The following is a 24,044-nucleotide window of genomic DNA, read 5'->3' on the forward strand; positions in this document are numbered from 1 at the left end:
TGGGGTCATTGTCTATTTGGAAGACCCATTTGCGACCGAGCTTTAACTTCCTGACTGATGTCTTGAGATGTTGCTTCAATATATCCACATAATTTTCCTTCCTCGTGATGACATCTATTTTGTGAAGTGCACTAGTCCCTCCTGCAGCAAAGCACCCCCACAACATGATGCTGCCACCCCCGTGCTTCACGGTTGGGATGGTGTTCTTCGGCTTGCAAGCCTCCCCCTTTTTCCTCCAAACATAACGATGGTCATTATGGCCAAACAGTTCTATTTTTGTTTCATCAGACCAAAAAGTACAGTCTGTATGCCCATGTGCAGTTGCAAACCGTAGTCTGTCTTTTTTTATGGCGGTTTTGGAGCAGTGGCTTCTTCCTTGCTGAGCGGCGTTTCAGGCTATGTCGATATAAGACTCGTTTTACTGTGGATATAGATACTTTTGTACCTGTTTCCTCCAGCATCTTCACAAGGTCCTTTGCTGTTGTTCTGGGATTGATTTGCACTTTTCGCACAAAAGTACGTTCATCTCTAGGAGACAGAACAAAACGTGTCTCCTACCTGAGCGGTATGACGGCTGCGTGGTCCCATGGTGTTTATACTTGCATACTATTGTTTGTACAGATGAACGTGGTACCTTCAGGCATTTGGAAATTGTTCCCAAGGATGAACCAGACTTGTGGAGGTCTACAATTTTTCTTTCTGAGGTGTTGGCTGATTTCTTTTGATTTTCCCATTTTCCCACTGAGTTTGAAGGTAGGCCTTGAAATACATCCACAGGTACACTTCCAATTGACTAAAATGATGTAAATTAACCGATCAGAATTTTTTTTTCTCCCATTTTCAGGAATTTTCCAAGCTGATTAAAGGCACAGTCAACTTAGTGTATGTAAACTTCTGACCCATTGGAATTGTGATACAGTGAATTACAAGTGAAATAATCTGTCTGTAAAGAATTTATGGAAAAATTACTTGTGTCAAGCACAAAGTAGATGTCCTAACTGACTTGTCAAAACTGTAGTTTGTTAAGAAGACATTTGTGGAGTGGTTGAAAAACGAGTTTTAATGACTCCAACCTAAGTGCATGTAAACTTCCGACTTCAACTGTAACTTATAAATGCCTCAAATGTTTCAACTGTATTACCCCATCACAAAAAACATTCTGCTAAGGCACTTGTCTCTCTCTACATCGGTCAGCTACATTGGTGAGCATAGTTAGTAGAATAATGAATGTTTTGGTAAGATTTTGGCACGTCAACTTTTAGAAGGTTAGTAGGAAAGTTAATTACGTAAACCACCCAAATATACTCACATTCACTGAACATTTAGTATTTGACTCAGAAGAAGAAGCCTGAAGTAGGAGAGATTACTAGAAACAAACTCGGTTTACCGTTTTATCTGTGGATTAATTGTCTGAGTAGAGGACATTGTGAATTTCAGGTAAAATAACAACTCCATGTTTATATCCCAGGACAAATGAGCTAGCAACAGCAAGCTATCTAAATTGCCTTGAATGTTTCATGTTTTTCGACCAGTCCCACAATTAATATAGTTGGTTCAGAGTTCGTTTTGATATTTCAAACTGCATGACCTGATCGAGTCTGGTGTGACAAAATTAACGTTAAGCATGTTCATTTTTTGTACATATTGTGACTGCTTCTACGTTACTAAGTCTTTAACCACACTGTGTTGTTACATTGGCGGGTAAAAACTCATGCTTCCAACCGTTAACCTTTTGTCTGAAAATTAAATCTACATTTTACTCAACTGCGTTACCCACTCCAATCAGCAGATGGCGGTCTGGGAATTTAAGGTAATGCTGTTAGTGTGACGTATAATGTAGTGGACGGAACTCTTCTTTCAATAGCAACAACAGTTAATCAGACACCTTGGTAGCTTGCTAGACAAAATAGCCGAACCAATAAAGCGCTTGAGACGCTTTAGTGTATATTAGCCACTGCGTTTTAAACCCACTCCTGTCGTCTAGTTAGTTATCCGATTTAATTTCATATTTACGATGTTATTAGTCAGCTAGCGGGCTGATTACGTTATCACTAGCCTAGCTAACATCCCCGACCATGAGTTCACGAAGCTACTCTCCTCCTGCTAAAGAAGCTGTCGTCAAAGAAGAGGAGGAAGAGGAGGATGTCACTATACAAAAACAAGTAGAGGGTGAAGCTGTTACAGTGAAAGAAGAAGAGAAAGACGTTTCAGTGAAAGAAGAGGAAGACGCGTTCAGAGTGAAAGAGGAGGAGGAAGTTACAGTTAAAGAAGAGGAGGAAGAGACAGAGGAAGATGCAGGCGTGGAGGAGGAGGAGGGGGGGATGACTGTCACATTGAAAAAGGAGGAGGAAATTGGATATCTGGGTCCGGTTTCCCAAAGCCATATTAAGGCATCCAATGGTTCTAACGATGAACTTAGCCGTAAGATGGTTTTGGGAAACCGTTCCCTGATTAACACTAGTAAGTACTGTCTTAAAAACAGAGGCACAAACTCTGCAGTTGTTGAACTGATGTGTGGTGTTAAAGGGGAAATCCGCCATTGCCTCATCCCTATTTGGACTTTTCAATTATTCAGACCCATTGACTTTCCCCTCATTTTGTTATGTTACAGCCTTATTCTAAAACGGTTTAAATATATATTTTTTTCCATCATCAATCTACACACAATTACAAAACAAAAACAGATTTTTTGACAGTTTTGCAATTTTGTAAAAAACAACTGAAATCACATTTAATAAGTATTCAGACCCTTTTCTCAGTACTTTGTTGAAGCACCTATTGCAGCGATTACAGCCTTGAGACTTCTTGGGTATGACACTACAAGCTTGGCACACTTTGGGGACTGTCTCCCATTGTTCTCTGCATAGAAAAAAGTATTCAGAGTCTTGTCCCGGAGCCACTCCTGCGTTGTCTTGGCTGTGTGCTTAGAGTCGTTGTCCTGTTGGAAGGTGAACCTTCCCCCCAGTCTGAGGTCCTGAGTGGCCTGGAGCAGGTTTTCATCAAGGATCTCTCTGTACTTTGCTCTGTTCATCTTTCCCTCAATCCTGACTAGTCCTCCAGTCCCTGCCGCCGTAGGGATGGTGCCAGGTTTCCTCCAGACGTGATGCTTGGCATTCAGGCCAAAGAGTTCAATCTAGGTTTCAACAGACCAGAGAATCTTGTTTTTCATGGTCTGAGAGTCACGAAACAGGATACACCTGATCTCAATTTAGAGTCTCATAGTCTGAATACTTATTCATGTTTTTTATTTTAATAAATGTGCAAAAAAAAAGGTTTTCATATTATCATTATAGTGTATTGTGTGTAGATTAATGAGGAAAACATTTAATTTAATCATTTTTAGAATAAGGCTGTAACAAAATGTGGAAAAAGTGAAGGGGTCTGAATACTTTCCAAATGCACTGTATAGCCATTGATTCTTGAAGAATATAACACATGCCTCATGAGCTTAGTTAAACTGTTGTACCCCATCAGAACCCCAAATAAGCTTTTTTTTACTCCAATGTTTAGAAACAATGTAAATCAACACTGTATAGCCTCAACATGGTTAAAACTATAATGGTGATATCATGGGTGGTCAGTCCTTGCATCCGTAGGTCTGTCTATGAATTTGAGACTAGTTACATTTCTCCAGACCCATCATCATCTTATTACCAAAACAGTGGTGGAATTACTGCTTTGTTATTGTTTCAACTGCAGATTGGTTGGTTGATGTGGCTTTTTTAAAAGGGCAAACTAGGATTTATACAGCAACAAAATGGCAGCCCTGAGACTTGGTTTGGTAAACAGCTGGGGGATGGGGGCTGGAGAAATGTAACCACTCTCAAATTCATAGAGAAAGCTATTGTAGCAACCTTGTCAAGAAGTTAAGACATCTTGGCATAAGTTTTTTTAAATGTTTTTTATTTTACCTTTATTTAACCAGAACAAGTTCTCATTTACAACTGTGACCTGGCCAAGATAAAGCAAAGCAGTGTGACAGACAACAACAGAGAGTTACACATGGAATAACATGGAATAAACAAGCCAATAACACAATAAACAAGTCAATGACACAGTAGAAAAAAATAAAGTCTATATACAGTGTGTGCAAAAGGCGTGAGGAGGTAGGCAATAAATAGGCCATAGTAGCGAAGAATTACAATTTAGCAGATTAACACTGGAGTGGTAAATGAGCAGATGATGATGTGCAAGTAGAGATACTGGTGTGCAAAGGAGCAGAAAAGTTAATAAAAACAGTATGGGGATGAGGTAGGTAGATTGGGTGGGCTATTTACAGATGGACTATGTACAGCTGCAGCGATAGCTGATGTTTAAAGTTGGTGAGGGAAATATAAGTCTCCAGCTTCAGCGATTTTTGCAATTGGTTCCAGTCATTGGCAGCAACTGGAAGGAAAGGCAGCAAAATGAGGTGTTGGCTTTGGGGATGATCAGTGAGATATACCTGCTGGAATGTGTGCTACGGGTGGGTGTTATCGTGACCAGTGAGCTGAGATAAGGCGGAGCTTTACCTAGCATAGACTTATAGATGACCTGGAGCCAGTGGGTCTGGCGACATATGTAGCAAGTGCCAGCTGACTACAGCATACAGGTCGCAGTGGTGGGTGGTATAAAGTGATTTGGTAACAAAACGGATGGCACTGTGATAGACTGCATCCAGTTTGCTGAGTAGAGTATTGGAAGCTATTTTGTAGATGACTTCGCCGAAGTCGAAGATCGGTAGGATAGTCAGTTTTACTAGGGTAAGTTTGGCGTCGTGAGTGAAGGAGTGAAATAGAATGCCGATTCTAGATTTGATTTTGGATTGGAGATGTTTAATATGAATCTGGAAGGAGAGTTTACAGTCTACCCAGACACCTAGGTATTTGTAGTTAGAGTTGTCCACATATTCTAGGTCAGAACCGTCCAGGGTGGAGATGCTAGTCGGGCGGGTGCGGGCAGCGACCGGTTGAAAAACATGCATTTGGCTTTACTAGCGTTTAAGAGCAGTTGGAGGCCACAGAAGGAGTGTTGTATGGCATTGAAGCTCATTTGGAGATTAGTTAGCACAGTGTCCAAGGAAGGGCCAGAAGTATACAGAATGGTGTCGTCTGCGTAGAGGTGGATCAGGGAATCACCCGCAGCAAGAGCGACATCATTGATATATACAGAGAAAGAGTCGGCCCGAGAATTGAACCCTGTGGTACCCCCATAGAGACTGCCAGAGCTCCGGACAACAGGCCCTCCGATTTGACACACTGAACTCTGTGTGCAAAGTAGTTGGTGACCCAGGTCGAGGCAGTCATTAGAGAAACCAAGGCTACTGAGTCTGTCGATAAGAATACAGTGATTGACAGAGTCGAAAGCCTTGGCCAGGTCTATGAAGACGGCTGCACAGTACTGTCATAAGCTTGATTGTCACTGGACCCAGGTTTGAGTTCTGCTCAGGGCTACCCCCTGAATTCACTACACTATGAAACAAGGACTGGCCATCCATGATGTCATTACGATAGTTTAACCAGATTGAGGCTATACAGTGCTTGTTTATGAACAGTGGCGTTATACAAGCTTATGTTTTGGTTTCTGATGGGCATAGAGCATACAGGTTGAAACATTTGAGGCATTTATAAGTTATATTCTTCAAGAATCAATGTCTATAATGCCTGACCCCATTTAGTCGACTGGTCGATAGGCTGTTGGTCGACCAACATCTTTTTAGTCGAGCAAATTATATTTGTTTTTTATGGCACAAGACACCTGTCTTGCGCTGTTTCAGTGGACTAATCCATTGCGGAGGCTGTGGGGGTGGCACAGTACAAGAAGGGGTGTGTACACTACATGATTTTGGCCCCGATTTAGCTGTCTGACAAGTTTTTGTGATCGGGACGAAGTCCCCATGTCGTTGCCTACTCGGGGTGTGTGGCCGTCACCGACACTCGTTTAATGTGAGCTGGTCAGAGACACAATCTGAGGGCTACTGATCACATCTTTGAGCAGTCCCAGATGTCCCAATATTTTCAAACATGTTTGATTTTATCTGCACATAATCTGCAATGCTCTTGCAGTGTGAGGTGTGCAATGACATGTTTTGAGAACGGTGATCAGAAATAGCCAATGAGAGCTCACCAGAGAAGAAGCCATGGAGATGATGATGTTGTGTAGACTCCAGCAGGAGAGATGACTACTAGTATGTGTTTGTATTTGCCTTTAACCAAAGCCAGTGGGAAATCGTTACAGCTTTGATGTTCACAAGCAATGTTATTCAAAATGTTTGGTAGATATTTCAACTCTGTAGTGTAAGGGTGAATGTCTGACTGAAAAAGTTTTATGCGGCTGCTTTGAGCCACAGCTTGTTCTAGCTACGTTAACAATCTAATCACATCATCACGTCATTGTTTTAGAGAGAACGTGGTGGCATGGAGAATCCTCACGACCAAGTGAATAATCTTGTAGTATGTGACACCCCGTCTGTGCCAGATGGCCAGTGTGCTCACCACTACACAGACTAGATGAAAGACGGTTATTTCATGTGAGGCTCAGAGTTGTTGTAGTGTCCACCCCGGTATAAGATGCTCAAGGCATGTCTGGGTTTGGCCGGGGTAGGCCGTCATTGTAAACAAGAATTTGTTCTTAACTGACTTGCCTAGTTAAATAAGGCTTGAAAAAAAAAAAAAGATACTCAAGGCATCTCTCTTCCACCAATTGGTGCACATTCACTGTTTCCTAACTTCATTGTTTTCCCTTTGATTGTTACTCCCTTTCTACTGTTCAGATGTTTTCATGAGAAGAAGGCTCAGAGATGTTGTAGTGTCCACCTGCTGCTATAAGATGCTCAAGGCATGTCTCTCTCCAGAAGGTTCCAGAAGAACGCTCTCTCCCACCAATTCGTGCTGTTAGGTTCTAATTTTCTCAGAGTAAATGACTCAACAGACACTAGGAAAAAGCTTAACTAAGTTAAATTCTTCCCAGAGTGTCAATACAGCTGTAATTCAGACATCATGTTTCCACCAAATATATATACTCCAATTTAGACACTCCTCGTTCTCTCCAATCCAAACATCTTTTATGGTCTGACAGGAAGAAGAAGTGATAGGATAATAAACCATTGTTTCTCCCTTAAGGGGATCTGACCTCAGCACCCTTGATCCAAGTCTCCCCCTCAGCACATTCCACAGCCTAGAGGTCGACCGAATAATCGGAATGGCCAATTAATTAGGGCCGATTTCAAGTTTTCATAACAATCGGTAATCGGTATTTTTGGACACCGATTTGCTGATTTCTTTTTATTGATTTACACCTTTATTTAACTAGGCAAGTCAGTTAAGAACACATTCTTATTTTCAATGACGGCCTACCGGGGAACAGTGGGTTAACTGCCTTGTTCAGGGGCAGAACGACAGATTTTGACCTTGTCAGCTCGGGATTGAATCTTGCAACCTTACGGTTAACTAGTCCAACGCTCTAACCACCTGCTTTACATTGCACTCCACAAGGAGCCTGCCTGTTACGCGAATGCAGTAAGAAGCCAAGGTAAGTTGCTAGCTAGCATTAAACTTATAAAAAACAATCAATCAATCATAATCACTAGTTAACTACACATGGTTGATGATATTACTAGTTTATCTAGCCTGTCCTGCGTTGCATATAATCGATGCGGTGCGCATTCGCGAAAAAGGACTGTCATTGCTCCAACGTGTACCTAACCATAAACATCAATGCCTTTCTTAAAATCAATACACAAGTATATATTTTTAAACCTGCATATTTAGTTAATATTGCCTGCTAACATGAATTTATTTTAACTAGGGAAAATGTGTCACCTCTTGCAAACAGAGTCAGGGTATATGCAGCAGTTTGGGCCGCCTGGCTCGTTGCGAACTGTGTGAAGACTATTTCTTCCTAACAAAGACAGCCAACTTCGCCAAACGGGGGATGATTTAACAAAAGCGCATTTGCGAAAAAAGCACAATCGTTGCACGACTGTACCTAACCATAAACATCAATGCCTTTCTTAAAATCAATACACAGAAGTATATATTTTTAAACCTGCATATTTAGCTAAAAGAAATCCAGGTTAGCAGGCAATATTAACCAGGTGAAATTGTGTCACTTCTCTTGCGTTCATTGCACGCAGAGTCAGGGTATATGCAACTGTTTGGGCAGCCTGGCTCGTTGCGAACTAATTTGCCAGAATGTTACGTAATTATGACATAACATTGAAGGTTGTGCAATGTAACAGGAATATTTAGACTTAGGGATGCCACCCGTTAGATAAAATACGGAACGGTTCCGTATTTCACTGAAAGAAAAAACGTTTCGTTTTCGAGATGATAGTTTCCAGATTCTACCATATTAATGACCTAAGGCTCGTATTTCTGTGTGTTTATTATATTATAATTAAGTCTATGATTTGATAGAGCAGTCTGACTGAGCGGTGGTAGGCACCGGCAGGCTCGTAAGCATTTTTTTTGCCAGCAGCTCTTCGCAATGCTTCAAGCATTGCGCTGTTTATGACTTCAAGCCTATCAACTCCCAAGATTAGGCTGGTGTAACCGATGTGAAATGGCTAGCTAGTTAGCGGGGTGCGGGCTAATAGCGTTTCAAACGTCACTCGCTCTGAGACTTGGAGTAGTTGTTCCACTTGCTCTGCATGGGTAATGCTGCTTCAAGGGTGGCTGTTGTCGATGTGTTCCTGGTTTGAGCCCAGGTAGGGGCAAGGAGAGGGACGGAATCTATACTGTTACACTGGCAATACTAAAGTGCCTATAAGAACATCCAATAGTCAAAAGTATATGAAATACAAATCGTATAGAGAGAAATAGTCCTATAATTCCTATAATAACTACAACCTAAAACTTCTTACCTGGGAATATTGAAGACTCATGTTAAAAGGAACCACCAGCTTTCAAATGTTCTCATGTTCTGAGCAAGGAACTTAAACGTTAGCTTTCTTACATGGCACATATTGCACTTTTACTTTCTTCTCCAACACTTTGTTTTTGCATTATTTAAACTAAATTGAACATGTTTCATTATTTATTTGAGGCTAAATTGATTTTATTGATGTATTATATTAAGTTAAAATAAGTGTTCATTCAGTACTGTTGTAATTGTCATTATTACAAATACATGTTTATTTTTTATTTTTTTTTAAGAAATCGGCCGATTAATCAGCACCGGGCCTTTTTGGTCCTCCAATAATCGGTATCGATATCAGCGTTGAAAAATCATAATCGGTCGACCTCTACCACAGCCATCTGGCTCCTACAGATAACCATTAACTTATGAGGTAAAAACCAGTCTCTATCAGTCCTCAGGTACTATACTGCTGAGTATAACAATGTTCCAAGTTTAACTCAGTGTCACGGTTGTTGTAAGGAGAGGGCCAAAACGCAGCAGGGACATGTATACTCATCTTCTTTATTGATGGGAAAAGAAGGAAAAAAACCAAACAAACACGTATACAAAAATAACAAAACGATGAACGACAAAATAACAGTCTTGAAGGCAACACAGCAATCCAAGAACAATCTCCCACAAACACTAAACCAAACACATACCCATATATAGGACTCTCAATCAGAGGCAACTAGAAAACACCTGCCTCCAATTGAGAGTCCAACGCCAATAAACTAGACATAGAAATACAAAAGACTAGAGACCACATAGAAATACAAACATAGAACATAACCCCAAAAACCCGGAACTAACTAAACAAACACCCTACTAAATAAATCACCACCCCGAACCACATAAACAAAATATCCTCTGCCACGTCCTGACCAAACTACAATAACAAATAACCCTTATACTGGTCAGGACGTGACACTCAGAATCTAACAGTGCACATTCATTGTTTCCTAACTTTATGGTGTGAATTGTTTGCCCTTTGATTGTTAGTGTCTATCAATTCCCCAATATATATATATATATATATATATATATCACCAGTTCTACATTTACCATTAATTCCCATCATGTATCATCTACAATGTTTGTTTGGTTACGGTAACTTCTGTTAATGCATTCCATATATTATTATTACAGTCTTATTGTTGTGTGGACACGTTGTTTACAGAGCTTATAACCTATGCTACACTGGTGAGAAACATGTTGGTTTATTTCATTCCATTTATTAGTTTTGTCAATTTATTAATTGTCTTTTGTTTGTAGTGCTCCTGTCAATCTAAAATTATTTTTTTCTTCACCTCAAACAGCAAGTAAACAAAGTCTGTTTTTACATCCATTGAGAAAGACAATAGTTCCTTAATGTAGCAGATTGGAAATATATTTCCAGCTCTCTCCCTTTAGATAACCACTCAGCATGATTTAAAAAAATAAACAATCCTCTAATCCAATGGAAACGTCATAAAATAGGCCTACCTGATAACTAATTATCCCTTGGTCTATAGCTGTGTCTGTCTGTCCAGAACTCACTGGGGCAGGAAACTCTGATGGCCCAGAATATTTTATACAAGGTTTGCTAGCGGGACAAACCAAGTTAATACATAGTTGATACAATGTTTCCAGTTCCTTGCAGACAGGCCATGTGTAGCCAATTTTATATATATATATATATATATATATATATATATATATATATATATATATATAATATATCTGCAGGCTGCAATGTTTTTATTTGTTGGCTTTATGGAGGCTATTTTTACATAGTTGGCAATAAAAGTTACTTTTAGATTTGTATAATTTTCATTTATGTAGAATGTAGATTAACCACAGAAAATGATGTTGAGATACAAAGACTATTATAATTATTATTACTATTATAAATTAAATGAAACTGTTCCAGTAAAATGTGAATATGAAAATCCTAACTGGCACCAGATCAGTAGAAATGGTCAGATAAATTGGCACTCCAAATGGAAAAGGCTGCTGACTGCTGGTGGAGTCTATTACTGGAAACTTCAGGAGCATAACGGCAGAATTTCTGAAGAGGTTATTTTCTTCGAGTCATTTGTGTGTCTAAATTTGTAATCATGGTGCTTAAAGCATCAGACAAGCTCAGTAGCCTACATATAGTAGATGTTATTCAACTTGCAGACTTGTTTACGCAGCTGTGCGTTTTGTTGCCGATCTTACTTTGCTACCTGACGGTTTTTTACTTTTTCATTACCGTATATTTTTACTTTTTCCCTCACTCAACTTTTTTCATTCAACTTTTTCACCCCGGAGGTTTTATCTGGACATGGTTCGTCAGGACTTCAAACAGCCGAAGCTAAGTAACATTAACATGATGCCTTCTAATTGCAGTCGTTGTACTTATAATATACAGGAGAACGATCGCCTTACGGCAAGGATAGCTGTGCTGCAAGCCCAGCTTCAGACGCAATCGTTAGGCAAGGGTAATTTCAGTGTAGGGAAGGATGAAACAGCGTCTGTGCCACCAGTAAGTATAGATAGTAACGTTAGTATAAACCCCCTCGCACGGTCCCCGCAGCCGGACAACTTTCTCATGGCTTCTGGAGGGAAACGCTGTAGGAATGCTCAACTGGTGTCGCTTATTCAGCCGACAGAAACTTTCAACCGGTTCTCCCCATTAACCGAGTCGGAGTCGGAGGCCGAGACTTCTCTGGTCTCTACTCCTCCCGTTGTGGGGTCTGAGACGCCGACGGCTCCCACCATTAGCTCTGACAAATTGAAAACCCTAGTCATTGGCGACTCCATTACCCGCAGTATTAGACTTAAAACTAATCACCCAGCGATCATACACTGTTTACCAGGGGGCAGGGCTACCGACGTTAAGGCTAATCTAAAGACGGTGCTGGTTAAAGCTAAAACTGGCGAGAGTATAGAGATATTGTTATCCACGTTGGCACCAACGATGTTAGGATGAAACAGTCAGAGGTCACCAAGCGCAACATAGCTTCAGCGTGTAAATCAGCTAGAAAGATGTGTCGGCATCGATTAATTGTCTCTGGCCCCCTCCCAGTTAGGGGGAGTGATGAGCTCTACAGCAGTCTCACAACTCAATCGCTGGTTGAAAACTGTTTTCTGCCCCTCCCAAAAGATAGAATTTGTAGATAATTGGCCCTCTTTCTGGGACTCACCCACAAACAGGACCAAGCCTGGCCTGTTGAGGAGTGACGGACTCCATCCTAGCTGGAGGGGTGCTCTCATCTTATCTACGAACATAGACAGGGCTCTAACTCCTCTAGCTCCACAATGAAATAGGGTGCAGGCCAGGCAGCAGGCTGTTAGCCAGCCTGCCAGCTTAGTGGAGTCTGCCACTAGCACAGTCAGCGTAGTCAGCTTAGCTTTCCCCATTGAGACCGTGTCTGTGCCTCGATCTAGGTTGGGCAAAATTAAAAATGGCGGTGTTCGCTTTAGCAATCTCACTAGTATAAAGACCTCCTCCATTCCTGCCATTATTGAAAGAGATTGTGATACCTCACATCTCAAAATTGGGTTACTTAATGTTAGATCCCTCACTTCCAAGGCAGTTATAGTCAATGGACTAATCACTGATAATAATCTTGATGTGATTGGCCTGACTGAAACATGGCTTAAGCCTGATGAATTTACTGTGTTAAATGAGGCCTCACCCCCTGGTTACACTAGTGACCATACCCCCGTGCATCCGGCAAAGGCGGAGGTGTTGCTAACATTTACGATAGCAAATTTCAATTTACAAAAAAAAAACAATGACGTTTTCGTCTTTTGAGCTTCTAGTCATGAAATCTATGCAGCCTACTCACTCACTTTTTATAGCTACTGTTTACAGGCCTCCTGGGCCATATGCAGTGTTCCTCACTGAGTTCCCTGAATTCCTATCGGATCTTGTAGTCATAGCAGATAATATTCTAATTTTTGGTGACTTTAACATTCACATGGAAAAGTCCACAGACCCACTCCAAAAGGCTTTCGGAGCCATCATCGACTCAGTGGGTTTTGTCCAACATGTCTCTGGACCTACTCACTGCCACAGTCATACTCTGGACCTAGTTTTGTCCCATGGAATAAATGTTGTGGATCTTAATGTTTTTCCTCATAATCCTGGACTATCGGACCACCATTTTATTACGTTTGCAATTGCAACAAATAATCTGCTCAGACCCCAACCAAGGAGCATTAAAAGTCATGCTATAAATTCTCAGACAACCCAAAGATTCCTTGATGCCCTTCCAGACTGCCTCTGCCTACCCAAGGACGTCAGAGGACAAAAATCAGTTAACCACCTAACCGAGGAACTCAATTTAACCTTGCGCAATACCCTAGATGCAGTTGCACCCCTAAAAACTAAAAACATCTGTCATAAGAAACTAGCTCCCTGGTATACAGAAAATACACGAGCTCTGAAGCAAGCTTCCAGAAAATTGGAACGGAAATGGCGCCACACCAAACTGGAAGTCTTCCGACTAGCTTGGAAAGACAGTACCGTGCAGTATCGAAGAGTCCTCACTGCTGCTCGATCATCCTATTTTTCCAACTTAATTGAGGAAAATAAGAACAATCCGAAATTTCTTTTTGATACTGTCGCAAAGCTAACTAAAAAGCAGCCTTCGCAAATGGAGGATGGCTTTCACTTCAGCAGTAATACATTTATGAACTTCTTTGAGGAAAAGATCATGATCATTAGAAAGCAAATTACAGACTCCTCTTTAAATCTGGGTATTCCTCCAAAGCTCCATTGTCCTGAGTCTACACAACTCTGCCAGGACCTAGGATCAAGGGAGATACTAAAGTGTTTTAGTACTATATCTCTTGACACAATGATGAAAATAATCATGGCCTCCAAACCCTCAAGCTGCATACTGGACCCTATTCCAACTAAACTACTGAAAGAGCTGCTTCCTGTGCTTGGCCCTCCTATGTTGAACATAATAAACGGCTCTCTATCCACCGGATGTGTACCAAGCTCACTAAAAGTGGCAGTAATAAAGCCTCTCTTGAAAAAGCCGAATCTTGATCCAGAAATTATAAAAAACTATCGGCCTATATCGAATCTTCCATTCCTCTCAAAAATTTTAGAAAAAGCTGTTGCACAGCAACTCACTGCCTTCCTGAAGACAAACAATGTATACGAAACGCTTCAGTCTGGTTTTAGACCCCATCATAGCACTGAGACTGCACTTGTGAAGGTGGTAAATGACCTTTTAATGACGTCAGACCGAGGCTCTGCATCTGTCCTCGTGCACCTAGATCTTAGTGCCGCTTTTGATACCATCGATCACCACATTCTTTTGGAGAGATTGGAAACCCAAATTGGTCTACATGGACAAGTTCTGGCCTGGTTTAGATCTTATCTGTCGGAAAGATATCAGTTTGTCTCTGTGAATGGTTTGTCCTCTGACAAATCAATTGTAAATTTCAGTGTTCCTCAAGGTTCCGTTTTAGGACCACTATTGTTTTCACTATATATTTTACCTCTTGGGGATGTCATTCGAAAACATAATGTTAAATTTCACTGCTATGTGGACGACACACAGCTGTACATTTCAATGAAACATGGTGAAGCCCCAAAATTGCCCTCGCTAGAACATTTACATTTACATTTAAGTCATTTAGCAGACGCTCTTATCCAGAGCGACTTACAAATTGGTGCATTCACCTTATAATATCCAGTGGAACAACCACTTTACAATAGTGCATCTAAATCTTTTAAGGGGGGGTTAGAAGGATTACTTTATCCTATCCCAGGTATTCCTTAAAGAGGTGGGGTTTCAGGTGTCTCCGGAAGGTGGTGATTGACTCCGCTGTCCTGGCGTCGTGAGGGAGCTTGTTCCACCATTGGGGTGCCAGAGCAGCGAACAGTTTTGACTGGGCTGAGCGGGAACTGTGCTTCCTCAGAGGTAGGGAGGCGAGCAGGCCAGAGGTGGATGAACGGAGTGCCCTTGTTTGGGTGTAGGGCCTGATCAGAGCCTGAAGGTACGGAGGTGCCGTTCCCCTCACAGCTCCGTAGGCAAGCACCATGGTCTTGTAGCGGATGCGAGCTTCGACTGGAAGCCAGTGGAGAGAGCGGAGGAGCGGGGTGACGTGAGAGAACTTGGGAAGGTTGAACACCAGACGGGCTGCGGCGTTCTGGATGAGTTGTAGGGGTTTAATGGCACAGGCAGGGAGCCCAGCCAACAGCGAGTTGCAATAATCCAGACGGGAGATGACAAGTGCCTGGATTAGGACCTGCGCCGCTTCCTGTGTGAGGCAGGGTCGTACTCTGCGAATGTTGTAGAGCATGAACCTACAGGATCGGGTCACCGCCTTGATGTTGGTGGAGAACGACAGGGTGTTGTCCAGGGTCACGCCAAGGCTCTTAGCACTCTGGGAGGAGGACACAAGGGAGTTGTCAACCGTGATGGCGAGATCATGGAACGGGCAGTCCTTCCCCGGGAGGAAGAGCAGCTCCGTCTTGCCGAGGTTCAGCTTGAGGTGGTGATCCGTCATCCACACTGATATGTCTGCCAGACATGCAGAGATGCGATTCGCCACCTGGTTGTCAGAAGGGGGAAAGGAGAAGATTAATTGTGTGTCATCTGCATAGCAATGATATGAGAGACCATGTGAGGATATGACAGAGCCAAGTGACTTGGTGTACAGCGAGAATAGGAGTGGGCCAAGAACAGAGCCCTGGGGGACACCAGTGGTGAGAGCACGTGGTGCGGAGACAGATTCTCGCCACGCCACCTGGTAGGAGCGACCTGTCAGGTAGGACGCAATCCAAGCATGGGCCGCGCCGGAGATGCCCAGCTCGGAGAGGGTGGAGAGGAGGATCTGATGGTTCACGGTATCAAAGGCAGCAGATAGGTCAAGAAGGATGAGAGCAGAGGAGAGAGAGTTAGCTTTAGCAGTGCGGAGAGCCTCCATGACACAGAGAAGAGCAGTCTCAGTTGAATGCCCAGTCTTGAAACCTGACTGATTAGGATCAAGAAGGTCATTCTGAGAGAGATAGCAAGAGAGCTGGCCAAGGACGGCACGTTCAAGAGTTTTGGAGAGAAAGGAAAGAAGGGATACTGGTCTGTAGTTGTTGACATCGGAGGGATCGAGTGTAGGTTTTTTCAGAAGGGGTGCAACTCTCGCTCTCTTGAAGACGGAAGGGACGTAGCCAGCGGTCAAGGATGAGTTGATGAGCGAGGTGAGGTAGGGGAGAAGGTCTCCGGAAATGGTCTGGAGAAGAGAGGAGGGGATAGGGTCAAGTGGGCAGGTTGTTGGGCGGCCGGCCGTCACAAGACGCGATATTTCATCTGGAGAGAGAGGGGAGAAAGAGGTCAAAGCACAGGGTAGGGCAGTGTGAGCAGGACCAGCAGTGTCGTTTGACTTAGCAAACGAGGATCGGATGTCGTCAACCTTCTTTTCAAAATGGTTGACGAAGTCATCCGCAGAGAGGGATGAGGGGGGGAGGAGGATTCAGGAGGGAGGAGAAGGTAGCAAAGAGCTTCCTAGGGTTAGAGGCAGATGCTTGGAGTTTAGAGTGGTAGAAAGTGGCTTTAGCAGCAGAGACAGAAGAGGAAAATGTAGAGAGGAGGGAGTGAAAGGATGCCAGGTCCGCAGGGGAGGCGAGTTTTCCTCCATTTCCGCTCGGCTGCCCGGAGCCCTGTTCTGTGAGCTCGCAGTGAGTCGTCGAGCCACGGAGCAGGAGGGGAGGACCGAGCCGGCCTGGAGGATAGGGGACAGAGGAAATCAAAGGATGCAGAGAGGGAGGAGAGGAGGGTTGAGGAGGCAGAATCAGGAGATAGGTTGGAGAAGGTTTGAGCAGAGGGAAGAGATGATAGGATGGAAGAGGAGAGAGTAGCGGGAGAGAGAGAGCGAAGGTTGGGACGGCGCAATACCATCCGAGTAGGGGCAGAGTGAGAAGTGTTGGATGAGAGCGAGAGGGAAAAGGATACAAGGTAGTGGTCGGAGACTTGGAGGGGAGTTGCAATGAGATTAGTGGAAGAACAGCATCTAGTAAAGATGAGGTCAAGCGTATTGCCTGCCTTGTGAGTAGGGGGGGAAGGTGAGAGGGTGAGGTCGAAAGAGGAGAGGAGTGGAAAGAAGGAGGCAGAGAGGAATGAGTCGAAGGTAGACGTGGGGAGGTTAAAGTCACCCAGAACTGTGAGAGGTGAGCCATCCTCAGGAAAGGAACTTATCAAGGCGTCAAGCTCATTGATGAACTCTCCAAGGGAACCTGGAGGGCGATAAATGATAAGGATGTTAAGCTTGAAAGGGCTGGTAACTGTGACAGCATGGAATTCAAATGAGGAGATAGACAGATGGGTCAGGGGAGAAAGAGAGAATGTCCACTTGGGAGAGATGAGGATTCCAGTGCCACCACCCCGCTGGCTCGACGCTCTAGGGGTATGCGAGAACACGTAGTCAGACGAGGAGAGAGCAGTAGGAGTAGCAGTGTTATCTGTGGTAATCCATGTTTCCGTCAGCGCCAGGAAGTCTAGGGACTGGAGGGTAGCATAGGCTGAGATGAACTCAGCCTTGTTGGCCGCAGACCGGCAGTTCCAGAGGCTGCCGGAGACCTGGAACTCCACGTGGGTCGTGCGCGCTGGGACCACCAGGTTAGAGTGGCAGCGGCCACGCGGTGTGGAGCGTTTGTATGGCCTGTGCAGAGGAGAGAGAACAGGGATAGACAGACACATAGTAGACAAGCTACAGAAGAGGCTACGCTAATGCAAAGGAGATTGGAATGACAAGTGGACTACACGTCTCGAATGTTCAGGAAGTTAAGCTTACGTTGCAAAAATCTTATTGACTAAAATGATACAGTACTGCTGGCTGGTGGAGTAGGCTAGCTAGCAGTGGCTGCGTTGTTGACTTTGAACGTGTAGCTGGCTAGGTAACCTCGATAGTTTCAGTACTACACCTTGTCATGATACAAAGCAACTTTGTAGCTAGCTAGCTAACATAACACTAATCAAGACGTTCCTTGTAATGTATTTAGTTTCTACAATGCTGCTCGTCGGTAATAGTTGGCTGGGTTAGGAAAAATGGCGTGGCGGGGGACGGAAATAGCTGGCTAGCTAACCTCGATGGCTGGCTAGCTAACAATTATCAAGCTATGACAAAGACAACTAAGTAGCTAGCTAGGTAACACTGCACTAGTCAAATCGTTCCGTTGTAAAGTATTAGTATCTACAGCGCTGCTAGTCGGTAACGGTTGGCTAGCTGGCAGTGGGTTAATGATGACTACGTGTGTTGACTAAGTCTGGCGCCGCGTCGCGGCTGGCTAGCTCACCTCGATAATTACTCAAACTCAAACTACACAATTATCTTAGATACAGAGACAGCAAAGACAACTATGTAGCTGGCTAACTAACACTAACACCACACTAATCAAGTCGTTACGTTGTAATGTAATAGTTTCTGCAGTGCTGCTAGTCGGTAGAAGTTGGCTAGAAGTTGGCTAGCTAGCAGTGATGACTAGCTAGCTAGCAGCTAGCAGTGTTGACTACGTTAGGAGGACGAAGATAGCTAGCCTCGATAATTACTCAATTACTCTAAACTACACAATTATCTTTGATACAAAGACGGCTATGTAGCTAGCTAAGAAGAATTGCTCAGATCAAACAAATCAAGCCGTTGTAATGTAGTGAAGTGTAATATTACCTGTGGAGTGAAGCGTGGTGCGACTGCTCGCTCCAAACACTAACACAGTCATGAGAGGAGTATGTAGCTGATTAACCCCACAGGCTTTAGTATCCAGGTGAAACTACAGCCACAAGCTTTGAAGCCTGTGTTTCAGACATAAAGAAGTGGATGGCTGCAAAATTTCTACTTTTAAACTCGGACAAAACAGAGATGCTTGTTCTAGGTCCCAAGAAACAAAGAGATCTTCTGTTGAATCTGACAATTAATCTGGATGGTTGTACAGTCGTCTCAAATAAAACTGTGAAGGACCTCGGCGTTACTCTGGACCCTGATCTCTCTTTTGAAGAACATATCAAGACTGTTTCAAGGACAGCTTTTTTCCATCTACGTAACATTGCAAAAATCTGAAACTTTCTGTCCAAAAATGACGCAGAAAAATTTATCCATGCTTTTGTTACTTCTAGGCTGGACTACTGCAATGCTCTACTTTCCGGCTACCCGGATAAAGCACTAAATAAACTTCAGTTAGTGCTAAATACGGCTGCTAGAATCCTGACTAGAACCAAAAAATTTGATCATATTACTCCAGTGCTAGCCTCCCTACACTGGCTTCCTGTTAAGGCAAGGGCTGATTTCAAGGTTTTACTGCTAACCTACAAAGCATTACATGGGCTTGCTCCTACCTATCTTTCTGATTTGGTCCTGCCGTACATACCTACACGTACGCTACGGTCACAAGACGCAGGCCTCCTAATTGTCCCTAGAATTTCTAAGCAAACGGCTGGAGGTAGGGCTTTCTCCTATAGAGCTCCATTTTTATGGAATGGTCTGCCTACCAATGTGAGAGACGCAGACTCAGTCTCAACCTTTAAGTCTTTACTGAAGACTCATCTCTTCAGTAGGTCCTATGATTAAGTATAGTCTGGCCCAGGAGTGTGAAGGTGAACGGAAAGGCTGGAGCAACGAACCGCCCTTGCTGTCTCTGCCTTGCCGGTTCCCCTCTTTCCACTGGGATTCTCTGCCTCTAACCCTTTTACAGGGGCTGAGTCACTGGCTTACTGGTGTTCTTCCATGCCGTCCATGGGAGGGGTGCGTCACTTGAGTGGGTTGAGTCACTGACGTGGTCTTCCTGTCTGGGTTGGCGCCCCCCCTTGGGTTGTGCCATGGCGGAGATCGTTGTGGGCTATACTCGGCCTTGTCTTAGGATGGTAAGTTGGTGGTTGGAGACATCCCTCTAGTGGTGTGGGGGCTGTGCTTTGGCAAAGTGGGTGGCGTTATGGGTCCTACAGTAGGTCTATGTTATTGTTAGGTGAAGTTATGGGTCCTGCAGTAGGTCTATGTTGTTGTTAGGTGAAGTTATGGGTCCTACAGTAGGTCTATGTTGTTGTTAGGTGAAGTTATGGGTCCTACAGTAGGTCTATGTTATTGTTAGGTGGAGTTATGGGTCCTACAGTAGGTCTATGTTATTGTTAGGTGAAGTTATGGGTCCTACAGTAGGTCTATGTTGTTGTTAGGTGAAGTTATGGGTCCTACAGTAGGTCTATGTTGTTGTTAGGTGAAGTTATGGGTCCTACAGTAGGTCTATGTTATTGTTAGGTGGAGTTATGGGTCCTACAGTAGGTCTATGTTGTTGTTAGGTGAAGTTATGGGTCCTACAGTAGGTCTATGTTGTTGTTAGGCGGAGTTATGGGTCTTACAGTAGGTCTATGTTATTGTTAGGTGAAGTTATGGGTCCTGCAGTAGGTCTATGTTGTTGTTGTTAGGTGAAGTTATGGGTCCTACAGTAGGTCTATGTTGTTGTTAGGTGAAGTTATGGGTCCTACATGTTATTTTTTTTCACACTTACCTATTGGTGTGTAGCCCTAACATTCCAAGGCATTTGTGGACATTCTATAGCAATAGAGTGGGAAAGCTGCTGTGTGTTTGGAGAATTAATAGACTCTGCAGTAAATACAACCTGATAAAACATCTCTCTCGTCTACACATTCCGATGCGCAATAGCCAATCAGAGCCACAGTAGACCTTAAAACAAACAAGCCATTTGCACATAGGCCTGCCATCATTTACTTAGAACTGGACTGTGTGTTTACAGGCAGTTGGGCCTGCCATCATTCACTTAGAACTGGACTGTGTGTTTACAGGCAGTTGGGCCTGACATCATTCACTTTGAACTGGACTGTGTGTTTACAGGCAGTTGGGCCTGACATCATTCACTTTGAACTGGACTGTGTGTTTACAGGCAGTTGGGCCTGACATCATTCACTTTGAACTGGACTGTGTGTTTACAGGCAGTTGGGCCTGACATCATTCACTTTGAACTGGACTGTGTGTTTACAGGCAGTTGGGCCTGACATCATTCACTTTGACCTGGACTGTGTGTTTACAGGCAGTTGGGCCTGACATCATTAACTTAGAACTGGACTGTGTGTTTACAGGCAGTTGGGCCTGACATCATTCACTTAGAACTGGACTGTGTGTTTACAGGCAGTTGGGCCTGACATCATTCACTTAGAACTGGACTGTGTGTTTACAGGCAGTTGGGCCTGACATCATTCACTTAGAACTGGACTGTGTGTTCACCATCTGGGACCATTCAACAGCCTAGATTTACCAGGTTATTACTTCTAAACAAAAATAATTTTGGGCTTCTCATAGGCTTACAATTGTTGTTTTTATTGTTGCTTGAACAGTCGCTAAGATAATATTTGGTTGTGATAGTTGCAAAATACCTATTTTGGACACAGCAGTTGTTAGCTTGAATGCTAATGCTAAGCTGGTAGCAAAGCTAGCCAAAGAGCATTTTACTGGTTGAAGTTGAAGTGTTTTTTAAGTATAAAGCAGTTGAATTGTGAGGATGACACAAACATTTATATTAAGCAGAACATTCAATCCAAAAATAGAGTGAAATGGAGGCTATTTTTGTTGTCATTCTATGAGAACTTCCCTGAGTTTTCCCCCATGGTGGGGAATTCGTGAATAACGACATAGAGCTTAATGTGATTTTCCTTGAGTAGCACTCCTGATCTTGCTCTGATTATGTGTGGTAATATTCAGAATACATTGTGAAAAACCACAAATCTTCGCCCACCATTTTTGCTCCACGCAGATGTACTACATCCATAACTAGCGGTTTCTGCATTAGCAGGGACGATTTTCTCCTTTAGCAGGGAGGAGTTTCTGCAACCAAATTGTGTGCACATCGCGCTCGTACGGCAATTTTATTAAACACAGAAAGGGGCCTATATTGGTGACCAAAAGTCATCTGGCACACTGCTTAGGATTTCAGCAACTTTAAAAACGTATTTCTAGTCTACAATCATCCCCTTTACTACGAAGGTGAAAAAAATGACTAAATATGGCATTGTTGCTCACTTGACTGGTGTTATTAAGACAATTGTCAAATAAGTTTGTACACAACATCATGGGCATCACCTTTTAGCTAAAATAAACAGTGGATTTCTGCTATTGGGGCCTTTAACCTTCTGTCTGACTTTGCTGTTCACACAGGAGAGAGACATGACTATCGTGGATCCTCTGGGGAGCTTCAACAACATCATGAAGCGGACGAGGCAGAGGAAAGTCTCTCCACTTCAGAACTCCTCAAGAAACAGCAGCGGAAATGCACAGGGAAGAAACCTCACTGCTGCTCTGACTGTGGGAAGAGATTCACCTCTTCAACAGACCTCAAAAGACATCAGAGAATCCATACAGGAGAGAAACCTTATAGCTGTGATCAATGTGGGAAGAGTTTTACTGTTTCAAGCAGCCTGAAAACACACCAGAGAATTCACACGGGAGACAAACCTTATAGCTGTGGTCAATGTGGGAAGAGTTTTAATGTTCCAAGCAGCCTGAAAACACACCAGAGAACACACACTGGAGAGAAACCTTATAGCTGTGATCAATGTGGGAAAAGTTTTACTACATCTAGTCAGCTGACTGTACACCAAAGAACACACATAGGAGAGAAATGTTATAGCTGTAATCAATGTGGGAAGAGTTTTGTTTCATCTAGCCGTCTGACTATACACCAGAGAACACACACAGGAGAGAAATCTCATATCTGTGATCAATGTGGGAAGAGTTTTACTACATCTAGTCAGCTAATTATACACCAGAGAACACACACAAGAGAGAAATCTTATAGCTGTGATCAGTGTGGGAAGAGTTTTGTTTCATCAAGCCATCTGACCATACACCAGAGAACACACACCGGAGAGAAGTCTTACCACTGCTCTGACTGTGGAAAGAGTTTTGCTACCTCAGGAAATGTTAAATCACACCAGAAAAAACACACAGGAGAGAAATCTTATAGCTGCAATCAATGTGGGAAGAGTTTTGCTCAGCTATGCAACCTGATAGCACATATGAGAATACACACTGGAGAGAAACCTCACTGCTGCTCTGACTGTGGGAAGACCTTTTCAAAGTTATATACATTACAATCACACCAGAGAATTCACACTGGAGAGAAACCTTATTGCTGCTCTGACTGTGGGAAGACCTTTACAAAATTATATACATTACAATCACACCAGAGAATTCACACTGGAGAGAAACCTTATAGCTGCTCTGACTGTGGGAAGACCTTTTCAAAATCATCTACATTACAATCACACCAGGGAACACACACAGGAGAGAAACCTTATAGCTGTAATCAATGTGGGAAGAGATTTGTTATGTCTAGCCAGCTGACTATTCACCAGAAAACACACACAGGAGAGAAATATTATAGCTGTAATCAATGTGGGAAGACATACTCTGGTAAAAGATCTCTGATTAAACATCAGAAAATACATACATGGAGTTGTTTCATAATATCAATGAAATAATGTCACAATGTAGAATGTTTTAACATTGTAGAAGGAGTATTTTAATGATGTCACAATGTAGAATGTTTTAACATTGTAGTAGCAGTATTTTAATGATGTCACAATGTAGAACCTTAAACATTTGCCCCCTGTTCTATTGATTTCAGCATGATATGGATATTACCCTCATTGGAAAAATACAGGCTCAGAATTGAAAGAATACAATTTATGAGATTTATTCAAAAGTGACCCAAAAAAAGAGATCTGTTACGCTTACCACGTTGGAATCAAAATGCAACACTTCAAAATGTAGCTAGCTGTTTTCTACAAATTGTTCTTCAACCAGTGATGTACACATTATCGACGTTATCCCAGATTATCCCAGATTCCATGTGGTTTTTGAGCTGTTAGTTTTAACAGGATGTGCAACCTCATCTTTCTCCTCTCATGCAATTGATTTCACCGTGATATCAATATGAGTGATGACAAATAAGTGTTTCGTTTCTCTTCGTTCTGGGGACCCCTAAATTTAAATGCATCACTTCAAAATATAACTGACTGTCTTCTGCAGGTTGTCCTCTAACCAGTGAGGTAAAATATATCTCCCATTTACATGTGTTTTATTTAGTTGTGTTAGTTTCAACAGCACGTACAACCTGATTTCCCCCCGTAATCGATTTAGTGCCAGTCGTCAAAACAACAGTGTTTCTGGTGCTTGTGCAG

At 42.9% G+C, this 24,044-nt stretch overlaps 1 protein-coding gene across 2 annotated transcripts; it reads left to right on the forward strand.

Moving 5' to 3' along the window:
* The first annotated feature begins 1,818 nt into the window (after positions 1-1,818).
* Positions 1,819-24,044, forward strand: LOC106595616 (zinc finger protein 2 homolog). Of its 2 annotated transcripts, XM_045711533.1 has the most exons (3): positions 1,819-2,460; positions 22,018-22,865; positions 23,034-24,044. In XM_045711533.1, exons 1-3 carry the CDS (start codon positions 2,076-2,078, stop codon positions 23,340-23,342), a joined length of 1,542 nt encoding a protein of 513 aa, XP_045567489.1. In that variant the 5' UTR covers positions 1,819-2,075; the 3' UTR covers positions 23,343-24,044. The 2 variants fall into 2 exon arrangements, with proteins under 2 accessions (XP_045567489.1, XP_045567488.1); XM_045711532.1 differs by having other exon boundaries at positions 1,824-2,460; positions 22,018-24,044.

This window comes from Salmo salar, chromosome ssa02 (genome assembly GCF_905237065.1).
Source record: "Salmo salar chromosome ssa02, Ssal_v3.1, whole genome shotgun sequence".
NCBI lineage: Eukaryota > Metazoa > Chordata > Actinopteri > Salmoniformes > Salmonidae > Salmo > Salmo salar.

What these genes read in the sequence shown, in the direction of transcription:
- LOC106595616 (XM_045711532.1), top strand. Translation starts at nt 2,076, where the DNA reads ATGAGTTCACGAAGCTACTCTCCTCCTGCTAAAGAAGCTGTCGTCAAA. An exon ending in CCGTTCCCTGATTAACACTA is followed by an intron (nt 2,461 to 22,017) that starts GTAAGTACTGTC and finishes CTGTTCACACAG; the next exon opens with GAGAGAGACATGACTATCGT.